The sequence below is a fragment of the Prionailurus viverrinus genome, chromosome X (assembly GCF_022837055.1).
Source record: "Prionailurus viverrinus isolate Anna chromosome X, UM_Priviv_1.0, whole genome shotgun sequence".
NCBI classification, from domain to species: Eukaryota; Metazoa; Chordata; class Mammalia; order Carnivora; family Felidae; genus Prionailurus; species Prionailurus viverrinus.
This window is the reverse complement of record NC_062579.1, coordinates 72,466,223-72,488,855: the sequence shown is the minus strand read 5'-3', so window position 1 is coordinate 72,488,855 and position 22,633 is coordinate 72,466,223. Positions and strand designations below refer to the sequence as shown.

Sequence of the window (22,633 nt, the reverse complement as noted above, 5' to 3'; positions counted from 1 at the left end):
AGGGGCAAAAATTAAAAATAATAAAAAAAGAATGAAAAAAGCCTACCAGACTTATAGGACACCATTAAAAGAAACAATCTACACATAATTGGAGTCCTAGAGGAAAAGGGATGGAGAAAGGGGCAGAAAGCTTATTTAAAGAAGTAATGGTTAAGAACTTCTTAAAATAGGTAGAGATTTAGATATCCAAGTTTGTGAAGATCACAATTTCCCAAATAAATTAAACTGAAAGAGATCTTCTCCAAAACACATTATAATAAAACTGCCAAAAATCAAAGACAAAGAGTCCTGAAAGTAGCAAGAGAAAATAAGTTGTCACTTACAAGGTTATCAGTTTGTTTTTCAGCAGATACCTTACAGGTCAGGAAATATGGTGATATATTTCAAGTGTTGAAAGGAAAAAAAATGCCAAAAATTGTCCTTCAGAAATGAAAGAGAAATAAGGAATTCCTTAGATAAACAAAGCTGAAAGATTTCACTACTACTAGACTTGTCTTACAAGAAATGCTGAAAGTTCTACAAGCTGAAATGACAGCACACTAATTAGTAATGTGAAAACATGTAAAAATACTCAACACATTAATAAATGTAAGCATATAGTCAAATTTAGAATATTATGATACTATAATATGGTTCTTGGTTAATCACTTAACTCTAGTATAAAGGACAAATAATGTAAATATTTAAAATACTTATATCTACAATAGTCTATTAAGAGATATACTATTCAAAAATATGTAAATTGTGACATCAAAACCAAAATATATCTGGAGTAAAAGGGTAGTTTTTAGTATGCATTTCAAGTTAAATTATTACCTTAAAATAAACAGTTATATCTATAAGATAGTTTATACAAGCCTCAGAAATATTGAGTCATGAAAAGAAGGAAATCCTGCCATTTGTGACTACATGAATGGACCTTAAGAATATTATGCTAGGGAGCACCTGGGTTACCAAGTGTCGGACTTCTGCTCAGGTCTTGATCTCGAGGTTTGTGAGTTCGGGCCCTGCGTCGGGCTCTGTGATGACAGCTCAGAGCCTGAAGCCTGCTTCAGATTCTGTGTCTCTCCCTGTCTCTGTCCCTCCCATGCTCATGCTCTGTCTCTCTCTGTCTCTCAATAGTAAATAAATGTTAAAAAAATGATATTATGCTAAGTGTGATAAATCAGACAAGAGAAAGGCGAATACTTTAAGATCTCACTTATACGTGAAATCTAAAAAAAAAAAATTAAATAGAGAATCGGACAATAGAATAGTGGGTAGGGAAAATGAAGTGATGTTGGTCAAAGGGTATAAACTTTCAATTATAACAATAAGTTCCATAGATCTAATGTATGCATGGTGACTATAGTTAACATTATTGTATTGTATACCTAAAAGTTGCTATGTGAGTATATTTTAAATGTTCTCACAATAAAATAAACAAAGTAAAAATTATGTGAGGTGAAACATGTGTTAAGTAACCTTATCCTGATAAACATTTCACAATATTTAGGTGTATTAAATCAACACATTGTACACCTTAAATTTACACAATGTTATATGTCAATTATATCTCAATAAAATTGGGAGTAAACAGAGGAAGAGCAATCAAAAGAACAGATTTTAGCTCCAAGACAAAATCAAATAATTTTTTTTCAAAATTATATATTTAGTGGAAAGCCAATAGTTCTAAAATGATATTCAAAACAAATAACTATATGAATATGAATGAAAAACAGGCAATGATTTTCTTCTATTTCTTTTGTTTGACAATTTTAGATTTAAGGGACAATATACACCTTAATAGGATTCATTAGATTGAAAATTAGTCAAATTTCATCAGTTTCTAGCTTGAGTTTTGTACAGAAAAATAAAAAAAGTAACCCATTTTAAGTGTTTGACCTATGTTTCCCAGGACTTTATCAAATCTACTAATTTTAAGTAGTGAACAAATTGGTCTGGGCTGAATGGAAGTGGAGATACAGAAACATTAAAGGCAGAAGACTATTTCAGAATGCTGTCTCAGGATGCAGTAGACCATGAGTGAAAGGAATGCATCTCCTATACATATATAAAGGAGGAAAGGTGGAGTGCATTCCTTGAGTATTTGGGATGACCTTCTTGAGAACTTTATTTTTCTCCTCACCTAAATAATTTCTTTGAATTTTTTTAATGTATATTTATTTTTGAGAGAGACAGAGAGAGAGAGAGAGAGAGAGCTCACAAGTGGGGTAGGGGCAGAGAGAGAGGGAGACACAGAATCTGAAGCAGCCTCCAGACTCTGAGCTGTCAGCACAGAGCCCAACACGGGGCTAGAGCTCACAACCTGGGAGATAATGATCTGAGCCAAAGTTGGATGTTCAATCAACTGAGCCATCCAGGTGCCCCTCATCTAAATATTTTTTTTTTAATCACACAAGTAAAACTTGAATATATTTTTTAGAAAATTTCTAGCAGCATAGGTATGTTTAGAATAAAGCCTTAAAGATCTCCTTTGTTGACCTTTTTGTCAATTTTGCTCCCCTTTTCTTATAGGTAACCACTGTTTGTTATTCGAAGTAAGTATGATTCCTGTTCTTTTCCTATGTGTTTTTAAAAATATATGTTGATATGTATTTATATGTTCATATATATTTATATACATAAATTCTGTGACTTTTTTTCTTTTGAAACTATGCATGAACACATTACAGTTATGGATGTTTATTAATATAAAATATATATTCCATAGAATAAATAACAATTTAATGATATTGAAATCATATAATTGAATTTTTCTATCAGAAAGCATTATGTACTCACTACCATACTAGATTTATCTGTGATGAGATTAATATGGGGATTGAAATATAAGACTTTGTGAAAGTGAGATTTAGCTAGAACCTTGAAGAATTGTCAGTCACAAGAAAATGGAAGTTAAGACTTATGGCATTTCAATTGAGGGTGGCAACATGAAAAAGCACAAGAATAAGCATGGTGAGTATGAAGAAAATTTATAGCTAAGCAGAAAAAGGAGAGATAGGATTGGACAAGATAGTAAGACAAAGCTGTCTGGTCTTGACGCTGAAGTCAATATGGGGCATATTTATGCTTGCAAGAAAATTAAGAAATGCACCCTGATGGTACTAAATAAAATGGACTGCAGATAGAGGAGTCTTGATTCCTAGGAAATACAGATGTGGCAGCTGCAATAATTCATAGATGAGTTTGGGGACATTTGGGGATAGTATAGTGAGAATAAAGAAGGGGAAATTAATCTGAGGCATTTTCAGAGGAATAAATAAAATTATTTAGTGATAAATTTGATAGAGGGATTAAGGAAAAAGAATGACTCAGAGATAAACCCAGAATTTTAAGTTTCAAAATGAATGTCATCTTAGAAATCAAAAAGCAGAAAAGGAGTCTGGCAATGAGCAAGGATGAGAGCAGTGGAGAGGAAATTTGATTTACTTAAAATGAAGAATGCAGAAATGCATTTCTTAAGCAGAAAATGCACAGTTTACTTTATAAAATTACATAGAAAAAATTATCTTCATCATCTGTTCCCTAGACACCTACACTCAAATATCAAAGAGTTCCACATTTAATGACAAGACAGTCTTTGGAGTTACAAGGAACTGGGTCATGAAAGGGTATTTAACTTCCCTTACCATTCCACAGTTACTCATCTATGCCTTAATAGACTTGTTACAACATTTGTATGCTGGGAGTCTCTAAAGCATATCTTAAGTCACTGCATCTCAAGTCTTTATCTAGGTTAGGGACACTTCTTTTTATAGCACATTAGGAAACATCACAGATAACTGGGAGCTTTTCAGCTACATGGCATGATACCTTGCTGACAGGGAAGAAGATCTCCATAGAGAGGCTTCCATTATATTGTGAGATTTGAAGACAGACCTTCAGACCTAGGACTCAGGGATATTCATCCTGGAATGGATGAGATGAGAAAAGATAAAAAATATTTTTTTTTGTTTTTATATTATCTCCCCTGCCCCCCCCCCCAGTGTTCTATCAGCCAAGGAACATATACATTGGATGGGGATCTTTAGTTAAAATACAAAGGTGTCCAAGACATATCTATTTTAAAATTCAAGTGTTTAATCTGGTGTAAAATAGGACAATTGTCACTGAATTGAGATGAGGTGCTTCTGACCTGAACATATAAGACATAAAAGCACAATCTTGACCATCCCATTTATTTTCAAAATACTGTGTTCCACTTTGAGAATAAGGTTTTGGAAAAATCACATTCAGGATTTTGAGCAAAGCACAGAGCAGATTTCAGCAGTAACAAGTGATCTAACCAAAACACAAAACCAAGCCATTGAATTGTTCTAATTTTGGTTATATTAACAAGGTATGAACTCTGAACTGCAGGTGGCTGAGTTATGTATATTGCTGGGCAACTTTGCTTTTTATATGTGAGATTGGCTCTTTGGGATTAATTCTGCATTTTGATTAAATCCTTTATTTTGAACAAGTAGAAGGTTAAGTCTGCCTAATCTGAAACTGGTAGGTGGGTGAGACTGTTATAGGTGTACACATTATTTGGTATTCTTTTGTATCATTCCACATAGGTACACAACTACATTGTTACAAATTAAAAAAATGACAACATGAAATATAGCAGCCATTTTTCTCTCAAGAAGAGGAGTTTATAAATTTACTTGGTCCCACGTATTTCCTACTTCAGCAATACATCAAACTCTGCAGTACCATCAGTCTGAATCAATTAGATATTACTCACAAAGTAAATTACATTGAAAAGCTTTTATTTGTTACCAGTTTGTTACATTCCTCTTCAGTCTTAAAAGACTGAAAGCAAAAAATAAGAATGTGACAGTGATAGTGAAATGTAACTTTTATTGAGATTGAAGAGAACCTATTTGCTACAATATTTGCTTTTAATAATTTAATTTTTTCAAATACTTCAGAGAGAGACATAAATATTTGATTATGAAGCTTCCACAATTTATATAACTTCGGTTTTAACTGGTTCCTGATGTTTCAAATATACTACCATTTTTTATAATCATACCGTTGACGATATGGCTTTAGCTCTTAAATCAGTTCCTTAATTGTACTCCTGCATTGGAGTAGCACATGACTTATTAGTAAATAAGCAGATACCAAGCACTTGCATAAATAAAATGAGGAAGGACAGCTCCCGTTTGCAAAATCTAAGTGAATGATTGAGGGCTGGACCTTAATGTTCATCTTTACAGAAGGTTTTGGAAAGTTCCCTTTCATTAGCAGTATTCAGGTATAGCTGTGACCATTTGAAAAATAATATCTAAATTCTTTACAAGAAGTAAAAGCTGAAAGTGGAAATGAAAAATTCCCATATTTAGTGAATTACATCATGAATGTCAGTAAATTAACCTGTTTAGGAATAATTGCATTTCTTCAATATCAAAATGTCTCTAAAGAACACAGATTCATCTAAAAGTTGATAGGATGTTGGTACCTAAAAATTATATATATATATATATATATGTGTATATATATATATATATATATATATAATCATAAGAAACAAGTGGTGTTGGTGAGGATATGGAGAAAGTGGAAAACTCTTGCACTTTTTGTAGGAATGCAAACTGGTGCAGCCACTCTGGAAAAGAGTATGGAGGTTCCTCAAGAAACTAAAAATAGAACTACCCTATGATCCAGCAATTGCACTACTAGGTATTCTCCCAAAGGACACAAAAATACACATATGAAGGGCTACATGCATCCTAGTGTTTATAGAAGCATCATCAACCATAGGCAAAATATGGAGAGAGCCCAAATATCCGTATGTCCATTGACATATGGATAAAGAAGACATGGGATACATATAATGGAATATGACTCAGCCATCACAAAAATTAGATCTCGCCATTTGCAATGACATAGATGTAGCTAGAACATATTATGCTAGGAAAAATAAGTCAATCAGAGAAAGACAAATACCTTATGATTTTACTCTTATGTGGAATTTAAGAAACAAAACAGATGAACATATGGGAAGGAGGGGGAAGAGAAGAGGGGGAAACAAACCATAAGAGACTCTTAAGGATACAGAACAAACTATGTGTTGATGAAGGTGGGTGGAAGAGGAGTAGATGGGTTATGGGTACTAAGGAGGACACTTGTGATGAGCACTCGGTGTTGTATGTTAGTTGTGAATCACTGAATTGTACTTCTGAAACCAATATTGCACTATATTAACTAACTAAAATTTAAATTAAAAAAATTAAAATCATACCTCTGTTATAGTGGCAAACAGTATTTTGTTGCATTTGCAATTGATTCTGAAAATGTTAACATCAAAATCTCATGTGTACACAAAATATGTCTTCAGTGAGGCAATAAGAAAATAAACTTACTGATCACTTTTGTCTCAGTAGGATGTTGTATAAATCCCTCTGTAGGAGTTACCCAGAGTGCTTTCTTTGCTTTAGTGTGGAAGCCTGGAGAATGAAGACCTTTCCATGACATTTTGCAGGGCACAGCTACTATAGATGATTGTTTCCAATTGGTGGTTTCTGTCTGAGTACTGAATTAGACAATCCATTTGGAAGTTAACTTAGTATTTAGAAATAATTACTTCTGCTGGTGGTCACTACTATACATAGACAAAGAGATTCTACTATTTCCACTAAGTTTCTTACTTTTTACTATGAAATTCAAACATTCAAGATACAGCGTGAGCCTTTTGACAGTGTTCTCCTTTCCCGCTCGGGAGAAGTGTCTGCAGCAGTGGCGGTTGCCGCAGGAGACGGCGGGCTGGCTTGTACTGCCCACGCCTCGCACCCGCCCTGATTCCCAACCCCAAGTCCCAGAATTGACCACTTAGCTGTTATGGATGGTGTTGCCGCTGCGAAACGGTGACTGAGGAGGCGACGGGAAAGGTAGGCAAGGAATAAGAGAGTTGACTGCAGCAGCAAAGGCGAAGGCAGCCGTGGGTCTTTGACAAGTCCCTGCGGCCTCTGCTTCGCAGCACTGCTTTGCTTGGCCTAGCTCTGGCGCTGGGGTTTTTGCGGCTTCAGGAATCCGACCCCTCTGAGCCCGCCTGCGCTTCGGCCCCGCCCCCTGCCATTCCTCCTTCCGCTCGGTCTGTAGCAGCAGGGTGGGTCAGTGCGCGCACCCGCGTTCAGTCCACACAGTCTCAGGCTCTCCTTCATTTCCTCACGCGCTCCCGGACCTCTTCCCTCAAACCGGAGCCAGACTGGCCGGCTCCCTTGCTCCTTCTTTCTGGCTGCTTTTCGCCTGTCAGCCTTCTTCACAGCCATTCAATCTGCTCCCTATCTTACAGGAATTCCTCACAAAGCCTTTAAAAAATAATATTTAATACACACATACACAGAATTTATACATACAAATTATTTTCTTTCAGTTTAAGGAATATGAGAGCAGTGAAGGAAAAACTTGTGTACAGTCCACCATCTTGATCCAAACTTTCTTTTATATTTTCTACCTGATCACTCCCAGTAAATTACTTTTTAAATGATCTTTTTTTTTCTTTCCTGAATGTAAAAGAAATGTATTCACACTTGTTCGATTAAGAGGACCAAAAGTCAACACTATTCAATATTATATCTGTTTTCGTGATCTCACAGTGCCTTGACTGCTTTTAATATGCCTAAAATTATTTAAAGTTCCAAACTCAGCTAAAGTATATATGTACCATGTGTTTTCTCCCAGTAAAAGGATATCTTTGACAGCTGATGGCATACAAAGAAATATCAGCAGTGTATCCTAATTTTCAAAAGGAATCAAAGCACATTGCATGTGTGGTATGTTATTCACTACCAAAATTTAGAATTAATTAAACAGAAAGCAGTGATTATTAGAACCAATGCGGATTGTCTTAGGAACTACATGTCAAACTTACACAAGTTTTTTTTTTTTTTTTTTAATGGTTGTACTAATAAGAATACTTAGCATGGAATCTAGCCTCTTAAATTTTTAAGTGCAGAAATCTTCTTGACCATAGGTAAAATATTGGACAGCAGATCTCTAAAACTTACTCATCTTGCCTAACTGATATTGTATTTCCATTGATTTCCATTGATTAATAATTCCCCATGTCCCTCCTTACAACCCTTGACAACCACCAGCACTTCTAGACTCTATGAACTTGACTATATTAGATAATTCTTGTAAGTATCAAGCGGTATTTATTTGTCTTTCTGTGACTGGCTTATTTCACTTAGAATAATAACCTCAAGCTTCATCCTTGTTGTTGCATATTGAATAACTTCCTTCTTTGTTAGGGTGAATAGTATTCCATTACACATATATACCACACTTTCTTTATGCATCATCAGCTGTTGTACATTTAGGTTGTTTTCACCTCTTGGCTATTCTGAATAGTGCTGCAATCAGCATGAGAGTGATAAATCCTGATTTCCATTATTCTTGATAAATACTCAGAAGTGAGATTGATGTATCATATTGTAGTTCTAGTCATACTTTTCTGAGAAACCTCTATGATAGTTTTCATAGTAACTAAACCGTTTTAAATTCCCATCAACATTATATCGGAATTCCAATTTCTCCACATTTTTCTCAGCACTTACCATTTCTTGTTTATTTTGATGAATAATCATCCTGGCATCAGGTTTTACTGATGACTACTGATATTGAGCATTCTTTCACATACTCATTGGCCATTTATATGTCTTCGACATATATGTCTCCGATTTCACGCCGGGCCACCTCCACGCCGCCCCCTCCACCCGTATGCACCAGGGAGCGAGACACTCACCCACATGGGCCTGTAGGCTTTCCACAGGAATAGGAAGTGGAGTTCCTCATGAGACAGATTGCCACCAGGGGCAGTACTTCTGACCAAGGGTCTTGCTAGATTTGGAACAGGTTGAGGAGGAAAATAGTGCTGCAGCTCTCTGGAGAAAGCCGTTCTCCCAGGGCCCTGAATCCCTTGAATTTCGCAGTGCTGCAGCCCCTCTCTGCTCTTCTTCGTGGCATGGCTCCTTTTTAAATAGGAGGTTTTTGGTTTTTTTTTTTTGTTGTTTTTTTTTGTTGTTGTTCACCTCAGCTGGTCATACAGATGAACGAGTAACCTTTGGGAGATGATTACTGATGTTGATCATCCTTTCACATACTCATTGCCCATTTATATGTCTTCTTAGGAGAAATGTCTATTAAATTTATTTATTTGTTATTTTTATTTTTTAGTTAATTTTTTAAAAAATTGGACTAATTGTTTGTTTTGGTTTTATTTGCTGTTGTGTTGTATGAGTTCCTAATATATTTTGCGGTTTGTCTTTTATCAGATATATGGTTTGCAAATATTTTCTCCCATTCTGTACATTACCTTTTACTCTGCTGATTATTTCCTTTGTTGTTCAAAACCTTTTTAGTTTGCTGTAGTTCCTTTTGTCTATTTTTTGCCTGTATTTTTGGTGTCATATTGATGAAATCATTGTTAAGACCAATGTCAGAAAACTTTTCTCATATGTTTTATTATAGGAGTTTTACAACTTCAGGTCTTGTGTTTAAATCCTTAATCCACTTTGTGTCAATTCTTTGTGTATGGTGAAAGATAAGTTCCAACTTCATTTTTGTATGTGAATATCCAGTTTACCCAACATCATCTGTTGAAAATACTATCCTTTTCCAATTGTGTATTCTTGGAGCAAAGATTATTTGTCCAAAGATACGTGGATTTATTTCTGGTCTTGTATTCTGTTTCATTGGTCTGTGTCTGTTTTTATGCCAGTACCATACTGTTTTGTTTATTATAGCCTTGTAATATATTTTGAAATCAAGAAGTAACATGCCCCAAGCATTGTTCTTTCTCAAATTTATTTGACTATTCATGGTCTTTTGTGGTTTCATATGAATTTTAGAATTCATGTTTTCTATTTATGTAAAAATACCACTGTGGTTTTGATAAGGATTGCATTGAATATGTAGATTACTTTGGATAGTATGGACATTTTCACAATATTATGCCTTCCAATTCATGAACACAGGATGACTTCATTTCCTGTGCATTTAATTTATTTCATCAGTGTGTTCTAGTTTTCAGTACACAAGGCTTTCATTTCCTTAGTTAAGTTTATTCTTAAGCATTTTATTCTTTTTAATGCTATTATAAATGTCATTTTCTTAATTTCCTTTTCTGATAGCTTGTTGTTATTAGATAAAAATGCACTAGTATTTTGTATGTTGATTTTATGTCCTAAAATATAACTGGATTTATTTTTTCTAACAAGTTTTTTTTTTTTATGGAGTCTTTAGGATTTTCTTTATATGAGATTATGTCACCTGCAAACAGGGATAATTTTACCTCTTCCTTTCTGATATGGATGCCTTTTATTTACTTTTCTTTCCTAATTTCTCTGGATAGATCTTCTATTATAATTTTGAATACATGTGGCAAGAGTGAGCATTCTTGCCTTTTTTCTCATCTTATAGGAAAGTTTTGTCCGAATTTGGCATCAGGGTAATTTTGGCTTCACAAAGTGAGTTCAGGGGTGTTCCCTCCTCTTCTATGTTTTGGAAGAGTTTGAAGAGGATTGACATTAATTCCTTTTCAAATGTTTGAGAGAATTTACCAGTAAAGCCATTGGTCTGGGCTTTTCTTTGTTTTGTGGCATTTGATTACTGACTCAAACTCCATATGAGTTATAGGTCTGTTCAGACTTTCTAATTGTTCATGTTTCAGACATGGTGGGTTGTATAGTTCTATGAATTTATTAATTTCTTCTAGATTATCCAATGTATTTGCATATAATTGTTTATAGTATTCTTTTTTTTTAATTTTTTTTTCAACGTTTATTTATTTTTTTGGGGACAGAGAGAGACAGAGCATGAACGGGGGAGGGGCAGAGAGAGAGGGAGACAGAATCGGAAACAGGCTCCAGCCTCCAAGCCATCCGCCCAGAGCCCGACGCAGGGCTCGAACTCACGGACCGCGAGATCGTGACCTGGCTGAAGTCGGACACTTAACCGACTGCGCCACCCAGGCACCCCATAGTATTCTTTTACGATTTTTGATCTGCATGGAATCAGTAATATCTTATTTTATTTAAATCTCTCTTATTTACTTAGTCTAGCTGAAGTTTTTCAATGTTATATTTTCAACAAACCAACTTTTAGTTTTATTGGTGTTTCTGTTATGTTTCCATTTTCTATTTCATTCATTTCTCCTTTTACCTTTGTTATTTCCTTTCCATGCTAAATTGGGCTTAGTTTGTTCTTAGTTTCAAGCTCCTTATGGTATAATGTTACATTATCTATTTAAGATCTTTCTTCTTTTTTTAATGTAGATATTTATTGTTATAAATGTTTATTTTTTTCCACACACTTATGTTTAGTTTTACTTTCTTGCTTCACATATTTTTAAAACTGCCTTGCCTATAATACTCTCTTCTTGTTTTTTCTTTATTTTTTTAAGTCAAAATCAAAGTTAGTCAACATATAGTTTAATAATGATTTCAGGAGTAGAAGGTAGTGATCCATCACTCACATACAACACCCAGTGCTCATCCCGAGTGCCCTCCCTAATGCCTATCACCCATTTAGTCCATCCCATCACCAAAAATCCCTCCAGCAACCCTCAGTTTGTTCTCTGTATTTAAGTCTCTTATGGAAAAAAAAATTGTTAAAGGCCTTCTATGTGCCAAGTACTATAGCTATGTCATTTGCAATATCTTATTTTGAGATAGGATTTACAATAAATTAAAAAAAGGATATATTTTAGAATTTTGGTTATGCTTGGTTAAATTTTTACATATTTGCTTCTTATGTTAGATTCTTACCTGACACCATTTTGAGATCACAGCTATCATTCAGATATTAATAATTTGCTTAAGATTAATTTTAGCTGCTAGTTTTTGTGAGTTAATTAATTTAGTATAATTCTCCCTGATTTGAAAAACAAAGGAATAAAATAGAAAAAAAAAACAATGCTCACGATCAACAAAACTTAAAAAAAGGTTAAAAAATCTTTAACAATATTATTCATGCAATAAAGCATTCATGTAAAAAGAAATCCTAGATGTAAAAGATTCCATGGAAAGACAAACATTATGTGTTGCATAGGAGGATTCACTCAAACATCATTTTCAGCTACATTTATATTTAGAAAAATCGGTAAAATTGTTGTAAAAGATTTAAAAGTTAATCTTTGGGGGCACCTGGGTGGCGCAGTCGGTTAAGCGTCCAACTTCAGCCAGGTCACGATCTCACAGTCTGTGAGTTTGAGCCCCGCGTCAGGCTCTGGGCTGATGGCTCAGAGCCTGGAGCCTGTTTCCGATTCTGTGTCTCCCTCTCTCTCTGCCCCTCCCCCATTCATGCTGTCTCTCTCTGTCTCAAAAATAAATAAACGTTAAAAAAATTTTTAAAAAAATAAAATAAAATAAAAGTTAATCTTTCTGTAAGAATTATAATTGATGAAAATGCAGAATTCATGAAATCCAAACATCAATTTGAAGTATTTCAGAATCTGACATGGAGAAGCATCTTCTGTCAATTTATAAATAAAAATATGTTAGATAAATAAATGAACATTTATTGTTTAATGTAGATGTTTATTGTTTAGTGTTAAGTTATTCTTAACACTGCCTTTGCTTCATTGTATAAGTTTTAGTATGTTCTGTTTCATTTCTTTTTTTTTATTTTTTTATTTTTTTTAACGTTAATTTATTTTTGAGACAGAGAGAGACAGAGGATGAACGGGGGAGGGTCAGAGAGAGGGAGACCCAGAATCTGAAACAGGCTCCAGGCTCTGAGCTGTCAGCACAGAGCCCGATGTGGGGCTCGAACCCACAGACTGCTAGATCATGACCTGAGCCGAAGTCGGCTGCTTAACCGACTGAGCCACCCAGGCGCCCCTGTTCTGTTTCATTTCATTTATCTTGAAATCATAGCCTTTAATTTCTTCTTTGACCCATTGGTTGTTTACTTTCCATATATTTGTGAATTTCTTGCTTCCTCTCATTATTGATTTCTAGTTTCATACAGTTGTGGTCAAAGAAGATACTAGATATTGTTTCATTTTCTTGAATTTGTTAAGCCTTGTTTTGTGACTCTAAGATGTGATTTATCCTGAAGAAATTCTGTGTGTGCTTCAGAAGAAGGTAAAGTCTGCTTCTGTTGGGTGGAATACTCTCTATGTGTCTGTTAGGTCCATTTGGTCTATAATGTTATTTAAGCCCTTCTTTCCTTATTGATTTTTTTGTCTGAATGTTCTTTCCACTATTGAGATTAGAATACTGAATTCTCCTACAGGTCATATTGTCTACTTCTCCTTTTGTTCTTTTCTGTTGATGTTTAATTTACATATTTAAGTGTTCTGATGTGGGATGCATATATATTTCTAATTGTGATATCTTCCTAGTGGATTGGCACTTTCATCATTATATAAAATTCTTCTTTGTCTTTTATGGAAGTTTTTGACTTAAAGTCTATTTAGTCTGATATAATTTTAATCACTCTTGCTCTATTTTGGTTACCATTTGCATGGAATAGATTTTCTATCTTTTCAATCTCAGCCTATAGTATAGTATAATATATAATATAATGTATATATCTTACAACTTCCTTATCCATTCACCAAGGATATTTGATATTTGACAATGGAGAAAATAACATTCAATGGAGAAAAAGACACTCTTCAATAAATGGTGTTGGGATAATTGGATATATATATATATATATATATATATATATATATATATATATGTAATGGAATAAAACACCACCCATATCTTACACCACTCACAAGAATTAACTCAAAAAAAAAAAACCTTAAATTTAAGATCTGAAACCAGGGCCTTACTATCTTGTTGTTTGGGGACCTGAATAAGATCTGAGAGTGCACTGAATATCCTGATCTGGGGACTCCACCAGTTTTGTTCTTCAGACAGAAGAAACCAAGGACTGTGCTCTCTGTTTAAGAGTCACTGTTTGTCTGTAAAAATGTTGAATGGGCTATGCTGCTTCCTGTGTTCTGTGGTTAGGTTCCCTGATTGGAGTGGTTGAAGGCTGTATTCAGTGCTAAGTGGAACAAAAAATTAGGTTTCATATCTGGGCATAGCAAGAAAATAAAACTCTCTTAACTCAAGCCAACCTGCAAGTTCCCTGGCTGAACAGGACCACTGGCTTTTCCCTGACAACTGTTGAGTTCTGTCTGCTCTTCTCTTAGCTTGAGTGGTGCTGGACCACATAACTTTCAGGTATTTTAATCATCCCTTTTGGTCATATTGGTCCAGAAGACACTGTCTACAGTGGGTGGGGATATGTCTCAGCTCCTTTGCCTGGGCAGGAAGGAGAAGGGTCATCATAACCTACTCTCAAATTTTCACATAGGATTTCTGGTTAGAGGGACCAGGAGCTACCCTCAACCTCGTCTGTGAGTCAGTTCTCCTGCCTGTTCATAGCATAGGAAGCTTCCACTCTCAGTACTTGCTTTGCTCTGGGAGCAGTCAGTCCTGCCCACTTGACTCTGGGCTCCAGTGTCAATGGGTTGCACAGCTTCGAGGGGTTGTTACTAGCACTTCTGGTAGATAAGGATGGAAGACACTCTTCATAGCAGGTGGGGCTGTTAATCAGCACCTTACCTGAACATGGGCATACCAGGCTCTAGGGCAAAGATAGCCAGGCAGATCTGCATCTTGCTGAGTTCCCTTATTAAAACGTGCCCTTGATTGTTCTGCAGATGAATAAAACTGCTGGTTGGGATTACTGCTTGAGCACTATAGGTATGAAACTGATGTGCCAAGATCCCTGTGCTGATTTTTGTAAGCCCCTCCTTGATTATTTATCACAGATCCCCAGGGGCTGGGCCCTACATATTCCCCTGAAATCCTTATGGTACAAAATCAGAGTAGGGGCCCACAAAGTTACCCCCAATGCCAGGGGAAGCTGGATGCACCTTATCCCCACTCTGCGATTTCTTTTCCCACTGCAGGAACTGGAGACTCAAGGGCGATCTCACCATGTGGTATTGCACTCTCCTGGGGGAGGAGAAATGTGATCAAGTTGTAGCTGCTTCTCTTACTCTTCTAATGCAGTCTGTCTGGGTCTCAGAGGTAGGATTGGGTGCTTGAGCTCCAAACCTGTGTTCTAGGGTTATCTCAGTGTTGTCTTGTTCTTGCATAGTTGTTAATTGTTCTTGTGAGGGAGAACAAAGTCATGGACAATTTATGTTGTCATTCTGGTGTCATTATTCTCAGTCATTATTTTTTGAATAAGCTTTCTGATCCTTTCTTTCCCTTCTCCATCAGTGTGACTATATAATTCTTGATGGTGTATTTTAAGTCCCTTAAACTTTTTTCACTCTTTTTCATTTTTGTCTGCCTCTGATTAAATTATTTCCAATAACTTGTTTTCAACTTCCCTGATTCTATATTCTGTTTGATCTAGTCTGCTGTTCAGCTCCTCTAGTGATTTTTTTTTTCAGTTTAATTATTGTGATTTTCAGCTCCATAATTTCTGTTTGGTACTTTTAATATTTTCTATCTTTGTTGAAATTTTCACTTTGTGCATTGTTTTTTGACCTCAGTGAGCATTTTTATGATATTTATTTTGAATTCTCTGGTAGGTAAGGCATATATTTCTATTTCAATAAGTTCAATTTCTGAAGATTTATCTCACTCTTTTGTTTGGAATATATTTTCCCAATTCTTCATTTTCCCATTGAATCTCTGTGTTGGAGTCTGCATATTAGGCCAATAAGCCATCTTTTCAGGCCTCATACAGGAGAAAATCTCCACCAGTCAGCTCAGCTATATATTTTGAGATCCTCTCAAAACTATGTGCTAATTTAACACATTTTTTTTTTTGTTTGCATCCCTTGTATGCTAAGTCTCATAGATGCCCCAGGATAAGAGAAACCATTGGGCAGCATCCAGAAAAGTTAGACTACTGGAAACTCCATCCAACTTTTTTCCTCTCCTGGGAGAATTTGGGAACTGGGTTTTTTATTTGCTCACTCTATGCTAAACTGGGTGGTGGTGGCAGGGGTTTATGTCAACTGCCATTTGAAATACCCATCTCTGTTCTTACTTGCTCCCAGGTGGCTAGGTTATGTCAGGTTCCATCATCACTATGAAATAGGCAAGTTAAAAGCTATTCCTGTGGGCAGCCATCAGAAAAGTTGTGCTTTGGATGCCCAGAACAATCTTTTTCCTCTCCAGGGAGAAACAGACAGCTGTGGTTTTTGTCTGATCAATTTATGCTTAGCCAGGGAGGGTAGTCATGGCTTTTATAATCACAAGCCATCATTTTTATTCTCTTCCACGTGGCTAGATTGTGCCAAACCTGTCAGAGCTCCAAGACTGGTAAGAGAAATGCCAGTTTTTTGGACATTCTTGGAGAATCCAGAGTGTTGGATGCATGGATCAACATTTTCCCTCTGTAAAGGGAGGTTGAGAACTGGGATATTTCATCTGATTGTTCTGTGCTGAACAGTGGGGAAGAGGTATGGCTTCTGTCAGCTCAGAGCTCTTAAACTGGCGGAATAGAATTCAGTCCTCTGGAAAGCCTTCTTTGAAGTTTGGTCACTTCACATGTGAACTAAGTCTTTCACTCCCCTGAGATAAACTAGGTGCTAGAGGATCTCTTCCTGATCATGTCACGATGCTGAGAGTAGGGATTTTGGTGAAAGAGTATCCTGAATCTCCTTATTTGTTTCAGTGAATCAAGTGTCATGTTTGCTTGTACAGGAGGCTTTCAATTAGTGTCTGAATTTCTCACAAAGGGAATTTGTCCATGAATGATTGCTGAATAGATGTGTTTGTGGGGGGAAAGCAGGGTCCAGGGTTTCCTCTTCACCATCTGTTGATGTTACACCACACATTATTTCCTTTTATGGTAGGTTTGCTAGACTTACATTTATCCTTGATTAGGAATACATTGGACAAAGTTTCTTGTTACAATCTAGTGGAAAAAAATTGAGGTACATGGGCTGAATAATGCTGATTGGATTACTCTACTCAAAGATAATTAACAGATTATTGACAATCTGAAGGCCAATTTTTTAAAAATATGTCCCAAAATTTTGTTTTGACATTGTATAAAGGCCTTAATGCAAGCATAAATTATATGGATAGTTAGTATGGTAGATATTGGGACTCAGGAAGATGACAAACCTGCTGGAAAAAAAAAAAGAATGTAACCGGAGGAACTTAAAGGAATAGAAGAAATTTAGCCTAAAAAATAGAAATTTTGAGAAGAGAGTATGATATCTATTTCCTAGAACTCCTATTATATGCTATATTTAGACTTTGTATGCTTAACGAAAAGTGGAACATAGAAAAATGATGAAAATTACAGAAAACCAGATTTAGGTTTAGTAAAAGAACACATTTCTAATAATGGAATATTCTGCTTCTCATAGCATGTCAACTTCCTCATCCCTAGAAATTATTTAGCTCAGTTTTGATACCCCTTTGCGTAGCATGCTATATAAAGGATTAGGATATTGGGTGGGTAGCTATTTACTCTGGATCAATTCTGATAACACTTTGTCTCTTAGATTCTATTAAAAGGAGGCTATGATTGCTTTTAAATGTTACCTGCCATTGCTGATTCATGGTCTTAATTGACAAAAACAAATATTTTACCAGGACATAGTATTATCAGTAACTGCAAATGTACAGAATATTTTTGACAAAGACATAAATCTTAGGTAATTGTCAAATTTGAAGGTATGGCCGCAAGAGAAAACAGAATAGGAAGTGAAGTACAGCAGGAAAAGAAATGGAGGTTAAGACATTTCCTTTTTCTTTTCAATTTTTTTTAAGTTTCAGTCATTTAACACACAGTACAATATTTGTTTCAAGAGAAAATTCAGTGATTCATCACTTACATATAATATCCAGTGCTCTTCATAACAAGTGTTCTCCTTAATACTCATCAACCATCTATCCCAGCCCCCACCCACCTTCTTCAATCAACCCTCAGTTTGTTGTCTATCTTTAAGAGTCCCTATGGTTTGTTTCCCTCTATCCCTCTCTCTTTTTCCTTTTTTCTCCCCTTCCATATGTTCATTTGTTTCTTAAATTCTACATATGAGTGAAATCATATGGTATTTGTCTTTCTCTGACTTTGTCATTTAGCATTATACTTTCTAGATCCATTTATTGATCTATGTTGTTGCAAGTGGCAAGATTTCATTCTTTTTTATGGCTGAGTAATATACCACATCTTTAACCATTCACCAATAGATGTGCATTTGGGCTCTTTCGGTAATTTGGTTCTTATTGATAATGCTGCACTAACATCAGGGTGCATGTACCCATTTGAATCTGTATTTTTGTATCTTTTAAACATTTGAAAAACCTCCACCCTGTTTTCCAGAGTATCTGCACCAGTTTGCATTCCCACCAACAGTGTAAGGGCATTCCCCTTTCTTCACATCCTCACCAACACTTGTTTCTTGCATTACTTTTAGCCATTCTGACAGGTGTGAGGTGGCATCTCAACATGGTTTTGATTATTGAAGATAAAGTCTTGAATGTGGGAAAGTAGGTGGCAAATACAGTTGCAAAAGAGCATATGAATAAGAAGTTGTGTGTGATTTAAAGCATTAAATTGGTGCAATTTAATGGAAAATATGAGAATTCATTTGAAGTCCCTTGCTTATGCCTAGCAAACTAGGCAATTAAATTTTGACTCTGTTGAATGTCTCATTTTGCCTTAAGAACATCGTTGTGACTAAAGCCCACTGCTGAGTATAGCCCACACCTTTGAAGTCATGTGTCCAGCTGTGTTTTTCAATTAGCATAGCATTTCCATTGGAGTTTTATCTGTTTGTCATTTTGAGTCTATAAAGGAGAAAGAAAGCTAAAATTCTAATTGAAGAATATGCTAAGGTATAATAGAAAGATCAGAACTAGATTATATTTGACTTAAAATAATAGGGCATATTCACCACAACTCATGAATTTACCAATATATTTCATACAATTTTACTGTATTATTATTTTTCTTTCCTTATCACTTCTATACTTCTTAAAGTGATACATTATCACTATGGTACCACTGGTAAACAACTTAGCAAGGTTTTAAGGTGGGACAGTTACACAATATTGTAATTATTTTTATTGTTAAAAAAAGAACAAGTATATTTCTCAAAATGTTACCATATATTAAAGTTACAAAAGAAGACATGAAAAGAATGCATGATGCTAAAATCTCAGAATTAGAAATTGAAATTTGGGATCAACAAAGTAAAAAAAAAATTACCCATGTAATTTGATTATTCTATTTTCATCAAATCAATGTTTTATTTCCTTTTATTCTTTCTCAGGCTAAGAAGGACACTAAGCATGAATTCACTTTGCCAAAAATACATGGAAAGACAATATCCAAGTGGTATTTTATAAATGGCATTATATAAATAAATTAAACACTGCCTAAATTACTAAATGCTGATTGCAATATTCTACTTTGTTTCTTGTAAATATTATATAAGAAACTGAATCAAAACTACTTGGATACAGGAAATTAGAGAGTTTATGCTACTTTAATAATTTATAGTATAATGGTTAAAAGATATGTTCTTGATTCTAACACTTAGGGCTTGAATCTACACTTAAACAAGTTATCTTATCACCGTGTGCTTCAGTCTCTTAATCTGTAAAATGTGCAAAGTAGTACTAAATAATTCTTTAACTCTCATGCATGTTAAATAGAACAATCCATTAAAGCATTTAGCAGTGCCTGATACAAAGTGAGCACTCAATAAATGGTCATTGTCATCACTAAGAAACATATCTGTCTACCCTAGGAGGGGAGTTCTGTCTCCACAGTCCATTCAGCCACTTTGCTGACAGAAACAAAGTTCAAATTCTGGAAATCAATGTTTAAAGTTTGCCACAATTGGGCTTTCCTTCCCTCTTCAGATTTAGGGGGGAAAAAGTAGTCTACAGAATAGAGATTTAAAAGGCTTTCTGTATTAAATGGAAAGATGTCAGGTGCTTGGGTGGCTCAGTTGGTTAAGGATCTGACTTTGACTCAGGTCATGATCTCATTGTTTGTGTGTTTGAGGCCTGCATGGGGCTCTGTGCTGACAGCTCAGAGCCTAAAGCCTGCTTTGGATTCTGTGCATGTCTCTCTCTGTCCTTTCTCTGCTCAGGCTCTGTCTCTATCTCTCTCAAAAATAAATAAACATTTACGATTTTTTAAAAAAGATAAATGGAAAGATGTCCAAACCTTAACTTTTTGAATTATAATGAGAAAAGGTAAAGTTCTACATTCATCTAGAGTGAAAATACACACACATACCATACTACTTAAGAGTAATAAAAAATCATGCTGTATTCAAATAATCTTGGGCTCCATTACTTGCTTTCATATAGAGCTTAATATAAAAAATGCACACGAAAGTTTTTTCTATGACATGAATTTTATTTCTTCTACTGCTCAAGGCAGTTGTTACAGATCTATACCCTATAATTGGGCCCATCAAAACTGACTTGGATTAATTTCTTCAGAATCTTGGTTACTACTGATAAGTGAAGTTTTTATGATTGGTTAATGGCTCCCTAATTGCTAATGTGTTATATGTCTTGCAACATACTTTATTTTACTAGAGGTCTTTAGGACACCATCAGAACCATTACCTCTGAGCCTCCATTTCCACATCTGTAAAAGCATAAGACATAAAATCTATGCTCTTATTTCATAGAATTGTTAAAGATTAAATTATTTACTTGTAATATTTTGAACATTATAGAGTTGTATACAAATATAAAGATAATCACTTACTAACTCACTCAATTTACAGTAACTTACTGTGCACCTAAAATATTCCAGGTATCATTCTAGGACCTCTGCTCTTGTGTAGGTTCTTGTCTTATAGGTGAAAATTCACAAACAATGTATAGAATAAGTAAATCATATCGTCCATTAGAAATTTATAAGTGATATAAAAATAGAACAGTGTAAATAGTATTGGGATTTTAGTGCAAGAGTTTGCAATTTTAAATGCAGTGTACCTCATTGAGAAGGTAATATGAGAAAAAAAGACTTGAAGTACTTGAAGAAGTGAGCCATGTAGATATTTGGAGAAAAAGTATCCCAGGCAGCAGAGGAAATAGAATGAAGACTTTAGGGGTAACACATGTATGACAATTAAAAAAAGAAAAAGAATTCAGTGTGATTAGAATATAATGCACAAGGAGGAGAAAAGTAGATAGTATAGGCAGTATTGAAGAGGTAAATGTGAGGGATTAAAAGTAAGGAAGAATTGATCATATACCGCCTTGTAAGTCATGTTGATGACTTTAATTCTACTAGGAGTAAAATGGGTAGCCACTGAAAGCCCATTGCATGGACAAACCTGACTATTCTTACAACTATGCTGAAAGCACGCTATAGAGGGCAAAGAAGGGCAGCAGCAGAGACAGACGAGACCAGTAATCCAAATGAGAGATGATGGTGGTGATAGGGTTAAAGTAATTAAAATTAAAATAGGTATAATGTTGTAGATAGTGCCAACAGACTCTTCTGGCTAATTGAATGTGGAGTTTTAGACAAAGGGAGGAACAAAAGATGACTCTAAAGTTTTTGACATAGGATGTCAAAGGATGGACAAAGGATGGAGTTGTCATATACTCTATGATGGAAGGTTGAGAATAGAGAAAATGAAAGTGTGAAGGTCAGGAATTCAGTTTTAAGATAAACTATCTATTAGACACTCAGGTGAAGATGTTGATTAGGTAGTTGGATATATGAATCTTGAATTTGGGAGACATACCAGATCTGGAGATGTAAATATAGGCTTTATTTGGCATGTAGATGTTATTTCAACTTTTAAGAATGAATGGGATCTCTAAGTTGAGCTGAGCTTTAAGAAATTTCAATACTAAACAATTGGGGAAAGGGAAAAAAAACTAGCAAAGGATACTAGAAAAGAATAAATGAGTAGCCAGAAGTTAAATCATGAAAATGTGGTATCTTGGAAGCTAAATGAAGAAAATGTATCAAAGAAGAAGGTGTGATTGACTATGTCAAATACTGCTGATAGATGAAGTCAGATGTAAGGTGATCACTGAACTTTTAACAAGTTTTGGTGGAGTAGTGAGGGGTAAAGTCTGGTTGGAGTGTGTTTAAGAGAATGTGAAGGGAAGAATTCAGTAACAAATGTAGAAAACTTTTTTCAGAGAGGTTTGCTGTTAAGGGGAGGAGAGAATTTGAATTACAATTGGCAATAAAAGTATGACCAAAAGATGATTTTAAAATCTATATTTTCAACAAGGTATTCAGAAAAATATGAGATAATAATAAAAGCATGCTGGTGGGAATTATACATTAAAGAGGAAAAATAGTCTACAAGGAATATAGAGAGATGATTAATTGAGGGAATGGGTGAGAGGAGATAAAATCTAGTAAACAAGTAGAAATAATTGACCTAACATAAAAGTGTGGATAGTTCATCCATGATAACATTTGGGACAGCAGAATATTAATAATTCACATGAAAGATTCTGACCTTTGGAATCTCAAGTCTTCTGGAAGGCTGTGTAGGAAATATTTTGGAACACAGGGCTCTGTAGCACCTCTGAAAACATACTATGTAAAAATAAATAGGCCAGCAAATCCACTAACTCGTTAGGCAAATTTGAATTTTGGCATTTAATTTGTGGAGCCTCGGCTTCATTCAGAAAATGAATAGATGGGT

At 35.1% G+C, this 22,633-nt stretch overlaps 1 protein-coding gene across 1 annotated transcript in view; it reads right to left on the bottom strand.

The window, feature by feature from the left end:
• Positions 1–6,822: 6,822 nt before the first annotated feature.
• Positions 6,823–22,633, bottom strand: part of LOC125157002 (uncharacterized) — a gene marked incomplete at its 5' end in the record, with an annotated part of 87,937 nt that continues 72,126 nt past the window's right edge. Inside the window, 1 exon segment of the mRNA XM_047843263.1 lies at positions 6,823–7,086. Coding sequence (XP_047699219.1) covers positions 6,823–7,086 — 264 coding nt within the window.